This window comes from Scyliorhinus torazame, chromosome 2 (assembly GCF_047496885.1).
Source record: "Scyliorhinus torazame isolate Kashiwa2021f chromosome 2, sScyTor2.1, whole genome shotgun sequence".
NCBI classification, from domain to species: domain Eukaryota; kingdom Metazoa; phylum Chordata; class Chondrichthyes; order Carcharhiniformes; family Scyliorhinidae; genus Scyliorhinus; species Scyliorhinus torazame.
The window spans coordinates 260,488,104-260,500,541 of NC_092708.1; the positions used below are offsets into that span (position 1 = coordinate 260,488,104).

The 12,438-nt window shown below is 45.1% G+C and overlaps 1 protein-coding gene across 1 annotated transcript in view; it reads right to left on the bottom strand.

The window, feature by feature from the left end:
* Nucleotides 1-12,438, bottom strand: part of LOC140397998 (metastasis-associated protein MTA1-like) — a 252,536-nt gene that overhangs the window by 20,409 nt on the left and 219,689 nt on the right. The window contains exon 18 of the mRNA XM_072486239.1: nt 9,063-9,214. Within this exon, the coding sequence (XP_072342340.1) occupies nt 9,063-9,214 (152 nt within the window). The remainder of the gene's footprint in view (nt 1-9,062; nt 9,215-12,438) is intronic.

Consider the following 12,438-nt stretch of genomic DNA (forward strand, 5'->3'; position numbering starts at 1 on the left):
TGTGTATCACACTGTGTAACCTCACCAAGCTGTGTATCCCACTGTGTAACCCCACCAATCTGTGTATCACACTGTGTAACCTCACCAATCTGTGTATCACACTGTGTAACCGCCCCAAGCTGTGTATCACACTGTGTAACGGCACCAAGCTGTGTATCACACTGTGTAACCTCACCAATCTGTGTATCACACTGTGTAACGGCACCAAGCTGTGAATCACACTGTGTAACCCCACCAATCTGTGTATCACACTGTGTAACCGCCCCAAGCTGTGTATCACACTGTGTAATCGCCCCAAGCTGTATATCACACTGTGTAACGGCACCAAGCTGTGTATCACACTGTGTAACCTCACCAATCTGTTTATCACACTGTGTAACCCCACCAATCCGTGTATCACACTGTGTAACCGCCCCAAGCTGCGTATCACACTGTGTAACAGCACCAAGCTGTGTATCACACTGTGTAACTGCACCAATCTGTGTATCACAGTGTAACCTCACCAATCTGTGTATCACAGTGTAACCTCACTAAGCTGTGTATCACACTGTGTAACCCCACCAATCTGTGTATCACACTGTGTAACCTCACCAAGCTGTGTATCACACTGTGTAACCTCACCAGGCTGTGTATCACACTGTGTAACCGCCCCAAGCTGTGTATCACACTGTGTAACGGCACCAAGCTGTGTATCACACTGTGTAACCTCACCAATCTGTGTATCACACTGTGTAACGGCACCAAGCTGAGTATCACACTGTGTAACCCCACCAATCTGTGTATCACACTGTGTAACCTCACCAAGCTGTGTATCACACTGTGTAACCCCACCAATCTGTGTATCACACTGTGTAACCTCACCAAGCTGTGTATCACACTGTGTAACCTCACCAAGCTGTGTATCACACTGTGTTACCACACCAACCTGTGTATCACACTGTGTAACCGCCCCAAGCTGTGTATCACACTGTGTAACGGCACCAGGCTGTGTATCACACTGTGTAACCTCACCAATCTGTGTATCACACTGTGTAACGGCACCAAGCTGAGTATCACACTGTGTAACCCCACCAATCTGTGTATCTCACTGTGTAACCGCCCCAAGCTGTGTATCACACTGTGTAACTGCATCAAGCTGTTTATCACACTATGTAACCTCACCAATCTGTGTATCACACTGTGTAACGGCACCAAGCTGTGTATCACACTGTGTAACGGCACCAAGCTGTGTATCACACCTTGTTACCGCCCCAAGCTGTGTATCACACTGTGTAACCACCCCAAGCTGTGTATCACACAGTATAACCGCCCCAAGCTGTGTATCACACTGTGTAACTGCACAAAGCTGTGTATCACACTGTGTAACCGCCCCAAGCTGTGTATCACACTGTGTAACTGCACCACGCTGTGTATCACACTGTGTAACCGCCCCAAGCTGTGTATCACACTGTGTAACTGCACCAAGCTGTGTATCACACTGTGTAACCACCCCAAGCTGTGTATCACACTGTGTAACTGCACCAAGCTGTGTATCACACTGTGTAACCGCCCCATGCTGTGTATCACATCGTGTAACAGCACCAAGCTGTGTATCACACTGTGTAACTGCACCAAGCTGTGTATCACACTGTGTAACCCCACCAATCTGTGTATCACACTGTGTAACCTCACCAAGCTGTGTATCACACTGTGTTACCGCACCAACCTGTGTATCACACTGTGTAACCGCCCCAAGCTGTGTATCTCACTGTGTAACGGCACCAAGCTGTGTACCACACTGTGTAACCTCACCAATCTGTGTATCACACTGTGTAACGGCACCAAGCTGAGTATCACACTGTGTAACCCCACCAATCTGTGTATCACACTGTGTAACGGCACCAAGCTGTGTATCACACTGTGTAACCTCACCAATCTGTGTATCACACTGTGTAACGGCACCAATCTGTGTATCACACTGTGTAACCTCACCAAGCTGTGTATCACACTGTGTAACCCCACCAATCTGTGTATCACACTGTGTAACCTCACCAAGCTGTGTATCACACTGTGTTACCGCACCAACCTGTGTATCACACTGTGTAACCGCCCCAAGCTGTGTATCATACTGTGTAACGGCACCAAGCTGTGTATCACACTGTGTAACCTCACCAATCTGTGTATCACACTGTGTAACGGCACCAAGCTGAGTATCACACTGTGTAACCCCACCAATCTGTGTATCACACTGTGTAACCGCCCCAAGCTGTGTATCACACTGTGTAACTGCATCAAGCTGTGTATCACACTATGTAACCTCACCAATCTGTGTATCACACTGTGTAACGGCACCAAGCTGTGTATCACACTGTGTAACTGCACCAAGCTGTGTATCACACCTTGTTACCGCCCCAAGCTGTGTATCACACTGTGTAACCACCCCAAGCTGTGTATCACACTGTATAACCGCCCCAAGCTGTGTATCACACTGTGTAACTGCACCAAGCTGTGTATCACACTGTGTAACCGCCCCAAGCTGTGTATCACACTGTGTAACCGCCCCAAGCTGTGTAACACACTGTGTAACCGCCCCAAGCTGTGTATCAAACTGTGTAACTGCACCAAGCTGTGTATCACACTGTGTAACCACCCCAAGCTGTGTATCACACTGTGTAACCGCCCCAAGCTGAGTAACACACTGTGTAACCGCCCCAAGCTGTGTAACACACTGTGTAACCGCCCCAAGCTGTGTATCACACTGTGTAACCGCCCCAAGCTGTGTATCACACTGTGTAACTGCACCAAGCTGTGTATCACACTGTGTCACCGCACCAATCTGTGTATCACACTGTGTAACCGCACCAAGCTGTGTATCACACTGTGTAACCGCCCCAAGCTGTGTATCACACTGTGTAACCTCACCAACCTGTGTATCACACTGTGTAACTGCACCAATCTGTGTATCACACTGTGTAACTGCACCAAGCTGTGTATCACACTGTGTAACCACCCCAAGCTGTGTATCACACTGTGTAACCGCCCCAAGCTGAGTAACACACTGTGTAACCGCCCCAAGCTGTGTATCACACTGTGTAACCGCCCCAAGCTGTGTATCACACTGTGTAATCGTCCCAAGCTGTGTATCACACTGTGTAATGCACCAAGCTGTGTATCACACTGTGTAATCGTCCCAAGCTGTGCATCACACTGTGTAATGCAACAAGCTGTGTATCACACTGTGTAACCTCACCAATCTGTGTATCACACTGTGTAACTGCCCCAAGCTGTGTACCACACTGTGTAATCATCCCAAACTGTGTATCACACTGTGTAACCGTCCCAAGCTGTGTATCACACTGTGTAACCGTCCTAAGCTGTGTATCACACTGTGTAACCGTCCCAAGCTGTGTATCACACTGTGTAATCGTCCCAAGCTGTGTATCACACTGTGCAACTGCCCCAAGCTGTGTATCACACTGTGTAACCGCCCCAAGCTGTGTAACACACTGTGTAACCGCCCCAAGCTGTGTAACACACTGTGTAACCGCCCCAAGCTGTGTATCACACTGTTGAACTGCCCCAAGCTGTGTATCACACTGTGTAACCGCCCCAAGCTGTGTATCACACTGTGTAACCTCACCAAGCTGTGTATCACACTGTGTAACCCCACCAATCTGTGTATCACACTGTGTAACCTCACCAAGCTGTGTATCACTCTGTGTAACCTCACCAATCTGTGTATCACACTGTGTAACCTCACCAATCTGTGTATCACACTGTGTAACCTCACCAACCTGTGTATCACACTGTGTAACCGCCCCAAGCTGTGTATCACACTGTGTAACGGCACCAAGCTGTGTATCACACTGTGTAACCTCACCAATCTGTGTATCACACTGTGTAACGGCACCAAGCTGAGTATCACACTGTTTAACCCCACCAATCTGTGTATCACACTGTGTAACCGCCCCAAGCTGTGTATCACACTGTGTAACGGCACCAAGCTGTGTATCACACTGTGTAACCCCACCAATCTGTGTATCACACCTTGTTACCGCCCCAAGCTGTGTATCACACTGTGTAACCGCCCCAAGCTGTGTATCACACTGTGTAACCGCCCCAAGCTGTGTATCACACTGTGTAACTGCACCAAGCTGTGTATCACACTGTGTAACCGCCCCAAGCTGTGTATCACACTGTGTAACTGCACCAAGCTGTGTATCACACTGTGTAACCGCCCCATGCTGTGTATCACATCGTGTAACAGCACCAAGCTGTGTATCACACTGTGTAACTGCACCAAGCTGTGTATCACACTGTGTAATCGCCCCAAGCTGTGTATCACACTGTGTAACTGCACCAAGCTGTGTATCACTGTGTAATCGTCCCAAGCTGTGTATCACACTGTGTAACCGTACCAAGCTGTGTATCACACTGTGTAACTGCACCAAGCTGTGATTCACACTGTGTAACCGCCCCAAGCTGTGTAACACACTGTGTAACCGCCCCAAGCTGTGTATCACACTGTGTAACCGCCCCAAGCTGTGTATCACACTGTGTAACAGCACCAAGCTGTGTTTCACACTGTGTAACTGCACCAAGCTGTGTATCACACTGTGTAACCGACCCAAGCTGTGTATCACACTGTGTAACCGCACCAAGCTGTGTATCACACTGTGTAACCGCACCAAGCTGTGTATCACACTGTGTAACCCCACCAAGCTGTGTATCACACTGTGTAACCCCACCAAGCTGTGTATCACACTGTGTAACTGCCCCAAGCTGTGTATCACACTGTGTAACTGCACCAAGCTGTGTATCACACTGTGTAACTGCCCCAAGCTGTGTATCACACTGTGTAACCGCCCCAAGCTGTGTATCACACTGTGTAACCTCACCAAGCTGTGTATCACACTGTGTAACTGCACCAAGCTGTGTATCACACTGTGTAACCGCCCCAAGCTGTGTATCACACTGTGTAATCGTCCCAAGCTGTGTATCACACTGTGTAATGCGCCAAGCTGTGTATCACACTGTGTAATCGTCCCAAGCTGTGTATCACACTGTGTAACCGCCCCAAGCTGTGTATCACACTGTGTAACCGCCCCAAGCTGTGTATCACACTGTGTAACCGCCCCAAGCTGTGTAACACACTGTGTAACCGCCCCAAGCTGTGTAACACACTGTGTAACCTCCCCAAGCTGTGTATCACACTGTGTAACTGCACCAAGCTGTGTATCACACTGTGTAACCGACCCAAGCTGTGTATCACACTGTGTAACCGCACCAAGCTGTGTATCACACTGTGTAACCGCACCAAGCTGTGTATCACACTGTGTAACCCCACCAAGCTGTGTATCACACTGTGTAACCCCACCAAGCTGTGTATCACACTGTGTAACTGCCCCAAGCTGTGTATCACACTGTGTAACTGCACCAAGCTGTGTATCACACTGTGTAACTGCCCCAAGCTGTGTATCACACTGTGTAACCGCCCCAAGCTGTGTATCACACTGTGTAACCTCACCAAGCTGTGTACCACACTGTGTAATCATCCCAAACTGTGTATCACACTGTGTAACCGTCCCAAGCTGTGTATCACACTGTGTAACCGCCCCAAGCTGTGTATCACACTGTGTAATGCGCCAAGCTGTGTATCACACTGTGTAATCGTCCCAAGCTGTGTATCACACTGTGTAACCGCCCCAAGCTGTGTATCACACTGTGTAACCGCCCCAAGCTGTGTATCACACTGTGTAACCGCCCCAAGCTGTGTAACACACTGTGTAACCGCCCCAAGCTGTGTAACACACTGTGTAACCTCCCCAAGCTGTGTATCACACTGTGTAACTGCACCAAGCTGTGTATCACACTGTGTAACTGCACCAAGCTGTGTATCACACTGTATAACCGCGCCAAGCTGTGTAACACACTGTGTAACCGCCCCAAGCTGTGTAACACACTGTGTAACCGCCCCAAGCTGTGTATCACACTGTTTAACTTCCCAAGCTGTGTATCACACTGTGTAACCGCCCCAAGCTGTGTATCACACTGTGTAACCGCCCTAAGCTGTGTATCACACTGTGTGACCGCCCTAAGCTGTGTATCACACTGTGTAATCGTCCCAATCTGTGTATCTCACTGTGTAACCGCCCCAAGCTGTGTAACACACTGTGTAACCGCCCCACGCTGTGTATCACACTGTGTAACCGCACCAAGCTGTGTATCACACTGTGTAATTGTCCCAAGCTGTGTATCACACTGTGTAACCGCCCCAAGCTGTGTATCACACTGTGTAATTGTCCCAAGCTGTGTATCACACTGTGTAACCGCCCCAAACTGTGTATCACACTGTGTAACTGCACCAAGCTGTGTATCACACTGTGTAACCGCCCCAAGCTGTGTATCACACTGTGTAACCTCACCAAGCTGTGTCTCACACTGTGTAACCGCCCCAAGCTGTGTATCACATTGCGTAACTGCACCAAGCTGTGTCTCACACTGTGTAATCGTCCCAAGCTGTGTATCACACTGTGTAACCGCCCCAAGCTGTGTATCACACTGTGTAACTGCTCCAAGCTGTGTATCGCACTGTATAACCGCCCCAAGCTGTGTATCACACTGTGTAATCGTCCCAAGCTGTGTATCACACTGTGTAATGCACCAAGCTGTGTATCACACTGTGTAACCTCACCAATCTGTGTATCACACTGTGTAACTGCACCAAGCTGTGTAACACGCTGTGTAACCGCCCCAAGCTGTGTAGCACACTGTGTAATTGTCCCAAGTTGTGTATCACACTGTGTAACCTCACCCAGCTGTGTATCACACTGTGTAACTGCCCCAAGCTGTGTAACACACTGTGTAACCGCCCCAAGCTGTGTATCACGCTGTGTAATTGTCCCAAGCTGTGTATCACACTGTGTAACTGCACCAAGCTGTGTATCACACTGTGTAACTGCACCAAGCTGTGTATCACACTGTGTAACCGCCCCAAGCTGTGTATCACACTGTGTTACCGCACCAAGCTGTGTATCACACTCTGTAACTGCACCAAGCTGTGTATCACACTGTGTAACCGCCCCAAGGTGTGTATCACACTGTGTAACCTCACCAAGCTGTGTATCACACTGTGTAACTGCACCAAGCTGTGTATCACACTGTGTAACTGCACCAAGCTGTGTATCACACTGTGTAACCGCCCCAAGCTGTGTATCACACTGTGTAACCACACCAAGCTGTGTATCACACTGTGGTACCGCACCAATCTGTGTATCATACTGTGTTACCGCACCAATTTGTGTATCACGCTGTGTAACCGCACCAGTGTACCACAATGCATAACCTCACCAATCTGTTGATGACATTGTGTAACTACAACAATTGGCGTGTCTCTTTTCATAATTGCATCAATCTATAACTGTTGGAGCAGTGTGGGCCTGTAGCAGCAGATAACACCTCTCTGCTCACACTGATCTCATGCCTCTAAGTATGCATGTTCACAGCACTTAAAATACAGTCGTACTTTGTGCAAATGCACTCACAGTTTGCTCTGTTCTGTGTTTGCATACTCAGACAGTCAACTACCTGCACCCTGATCTGTGCATTCTTACATGCCACCCTGCCATGTGCAAACTGGAGTACAGTATTACTGCTATATGATTGCACTAGTAATCCAGAGGCCTGGATCCATCGACGGCGGCCTGTTAATTGAAATTAAATATATCGGTAATAAAAAGATAGCATCAGTAATGGGGACCTTGAAATTGCCAGATTGTGAAAAAAAACATCTAGTTCATTAATATCCTTTAAGAAATAAAATCTGCCATTCTTACCTGGCATGGCTTATCTGTGACTCCAGATAGACAACAATGTGGTTGATTCTTAACTGCCCTCTGAAATGATCGTGCAATCCAATCCAGTTCGGGATGGATACTACATGCTGTCTTTCCCAGTGATGCACCACTCCCATAAATGGATTAAAATAAATAAATTTACACGTAGCTTTCTTCAGTGCACACACTTACGCACAGTCCCATTCATACAGCTCGTACATGCTGCCCCACTCTGTATATTCATATGTACAGACAACTCACTCATATAGCTGTTGCATTCTGTTCCTACATACCCACGGAGAGATCCAATTTCCGCTCTCGCATTCCTGTTGACAATTTTTAATGTTAGGGAAAAAGGGCAATAACTGAGCCCTTTTTAACCTTATAAATTAGACTCAAGCTTCTCAGCCACTGCAGTTCAGAAGCAGCACAGATTTTTCTCATCTCCACTACTAGCCCTCTACCCCGATTCACAAAGTCATGTTTACACCACTTCTATCCAGAGTTGATCTCACATCAATTCCAATGTAAACTTTCAATGCAAATCGATTTGATTCCGATTAGCACAGAAATAGCATTATAGTAGTTCAAGCTCCTGGAGGCACTCGGCTCATGACTGGCGAGTGACGTTGTGAGGTTTTTGTGAGGTGTCAATGTGGATTACATCACAACACCATGTTAGTGGAGAGCTCCAAGTATGTAATAACTCCACCCAGGAATAAACTCCATGAAAGTATCCAAACCCCACTCATGTTATCTTGTGAATGGTTACAATACGAAGGGGTACTGGCCCCCTTAACCGCACCGGAGGTATCTCAATATGACAGCACTCAAATACTAAGTATTATGAACATAACTATCCTCAGGCTGCTCAACCATAATTGTGACAGTTTGAAGTTCCTGACCACGGGATGAGGAGCAGAGGTTCATAGCAGGAAGGCAGAGAGAATGAAGAGTTGCACAGTTTGCTGGTCCTGGACCAGATATCAATGTAGTGAGGATAGTGAGCATATAGGCTGTGTATTTACTGATTATTACTGCACTTCCTAATTTATCTCCTCTTCTCTCCTACTTTATTCAATTTTAATGGTGTCTTCACCTTAGTTTCTTAATGAACAAAGCTTATTGTGCCTTTTAAGGGAGGGGGCATGATGGCATTAAAGATTTGACACGGAGACTCTCGTGTAACTTATGGCATCAAGAGTCTATGTTGATCTGCTTAGGGCTGGAAACCTTTAGCAGTCTTACCTGGTTTCATCAGTTGCCATGAAAAAGACGTCGCCAGGGGCATCGATCCAGTTTAGCCGCGTACGCTTCACTGGTGGCACCGAGCCTGCTCGTGGAGCTCTGACACTGGCTGGGTAAGACCTCCCATTGACCACAGAGTTTCGAGCAGGTCCCTGCAGGAGGGCAGAGGACAATAATATGGTAACTGGGAAAAAAATTAAATGGCCGTGTGTAGATGGCATTCTTCAGCTAGCCAGAATACTATATCCTGCAAGAAATTAAAATGCCATTAGATGGATCAGAACGGGTCAGAACCATTTCAAATCCAAACCAAGGGCTCCTCATAACTGAGTTAAGATGTTGCCCTCCAAGAGGATATTTAGCTCTCCGTTAGAAAGCTCAGGGCAGACTTCAACATGTTACCCTCATTATCTACCAATGCCACCAGTTAACATGAAAAGGGACCCTTATCCTCTACTTTCAGATGCATTTCTTTCTCTGGCTGAAGCAATTATTGATCACAGTTACAGTTGTATTGATGTGAAACTAAAAGGCAAATTCCAATTGGATCTCACTTTACTCATTAGGAAAATGGCAGTCTGCTGAAATTCACCAAATTCTGTTGAAAGTTACTCAATTCCACTCAATTTGATCAATTTTCCTAAAGTTCATCAGGTCCTGCTGAAATTCATCAAATTCTTTGGAAAATCAATTGATTCTGCTGAAATTCATTGATTAGCTTGAAATTCACGAGAATCTGCTGAAATTAATTACTAAAATATACCGGATTCTGCTGAAATTCACTGGATTCTGCTGAAATTTTACAGATTCTGTCACTACTGAAAGTCACTCGGTTCTGCTAAAATAAACGTAAAACCAGAACACAAGAAATAGGTAATTTGAGTCTTCTAGTTTTCACCAAGGTCACGGCTGATCTGCTTCCTTAACTCCACCTTCCTGCAATATACCCATATTTCTTGATTATCCCAGTATCCAAACATTTATTGATCTGTGCCTTGAACATACTGAGCATCCTTAACACTCTGGGGTACAGAATTCCACAGATTCACAGCCATTGGGTGAAGACATTTCTCATCTCGCTCTTAAATGGCCAACCCCTTATTCTGAGGTTATGATCCCTCATTCTTGAATCCTCAACCAAGGCCACATTTCTCTCATCTATCCCTTAAAGCCTTTTAAGAACTTTGCATGTTTCAATGAGGTCAACTCTACTTTTTCTAAATTCTAGGAAACATTGGCCATGTTGGTTTAAACTCTTCGCAAAGCACAACCCACTCATTTCAGAAATCATTGTATTGAACCTTCAAGGCAAGAATATCCTTCTTTATGAAAGGAGACTGAACTGCAAAGGTACTCCTGGTGTGGTTTCACCCAAGGCACCATATAAATGTAGTTCGACTTCTTTACTCTTGTACTCTTTGTAATCAATACTCATATACCATCTGCTTTCCTAATTGCTTGATATATCTGCATATTACCGTTGTGATTTATGTACAAGGATAGCCAGGTCCCTCTGAATACCAAGAGTTCACAGTTTCTTACTTTAAAAAAATATTTTGCTTTTCTATGTTTCTGACCAAAGTGAACAACAGAACCTACCATGTTCACACAATCACTGAACCATCCTATATCCCTTTACAGCCTCATTGCACCTCCTCATATCTTGCTTTCCCTCTTAACTTTCCATCATCAGCAAACTTGGATGCATTACACACAGTCCCTTCATCTCATCAAAATAACTGATATAGATTCTAAATAGCTGAAGACCAAGCACTAATCCTTGCTGTAGCCCACTCTATATAGCCTGCCAACCCAAAAATGATCCATTTTTCCCTACTCTCTGTTTTCTGTCCATCAACCAATCCTCAATCCATGTTAATACATTACTCCCAGTTCCACGAGTTCTGGGTTTGTGCAATCAGCTCATGTGTGGAGCTTTTTGGAATGTGTTTCAAAAGTCCAAATACACTCCAACCGCTGATTCTTCCTTATCTACCTTGCCATTTACAATCTCAAAAAACTTAACAGATTTTAGAAGCATTATTTCCTTTTCATAAATCTGTGTTGACTCTGCCCAATCATATCATCATTTTCTAAGTGCCCTATTACCATGTCCCGACAATGTATCCCAACATTTTCCCTTTTACTGATGTCAGACTAATGAGTGTATATATAGTTCTTATATATAGTATTTTTTAATATCCTTCCTTTCTTGAATAGCAGGTTCCGTTTGCTACCTTCCAATCCAAGGGACCTGAAGGAAATGTTTATTCATTGTGAATTGAATTAATTCTTTAAACTGTTGTTGCTTACCTTCTTTTATTGTTTTAAATCCAGTTTCCCAATCCACCTTAGTTATCCTGCCCCCATACTGACTTAGTTTATTTTTGTTCAGATTTTTTAATTTTAATTTTGGACTTTGGAAGTAAATAATTCTCATACTCAATAAATAATTCTATCATGTTATGATCACTCTTTCCCATAAAGGCTCCTTTACCAAACTGTTATGAATTAACCATTTTGCATTTCACAAAACTAAATCTAAAATAGCCTATAACCTAGTTGGTTCCTCAAAATAATCATGAACTCATCCTCCATATCATTATTGCAAATTTGGCTTGCCCAGTGACAGGAGAAGGCTCTTTAGCCCCTCAACCTGCTGCATCATTCAATGGCTGATCTGTGATCTAACTTCATATGAACCTCTTTTCCTTATATCCCTTAATTTCTTTGGTATCAATCTTTAAAATTAACAATTGATCCAGTATCAATTGTTGTTTGCAAAAATAAGTTTGGAACGTGTACCACACTTTTGTGTGTAGAAGTGTTCCCTAATTTCATTTCTGAAAGATTTGGCCCTAATTTTTACACTATTCCACTGAATCCTAGACTCCCCAACTTGCAGAAATAGTTCCTTTCTGTTTATCCTCTGTTTCCCGTAGTATCTTGAAAACTTTGGTCAGGGCCAAATGAAATGTACGAAGCTGTTGCCAGGGAGGACAGTATGGACGGTCCTCACTTAGAAAGCCATGGGTTAATCAAGGACAGTCAGCATGGATTTATTCAGGAAAAGCCATGTCTGACTAATTTCTTTGGGGGGAAATATTTTTATTATAATTTTAACAGTTTTTATGCAAAGCATACAATAACAGAGAATATCAATAAACCAGTAAGAACTCCCACACAGCAATATAACATCACCACTAAACCCCCGCTTACCCACCCTATCCCTCCCCAAACAGGTAACAGTGACCAAGTCTTAGTACATTATAAACATCTGCCATCTACGGTAAAACCCTTCCACGACCCTCTCACGGTAAACTTGAACTTCTCGAAGTGCAAAAAACTCTATCAAGTCATCCAGCCACGCCGAGGC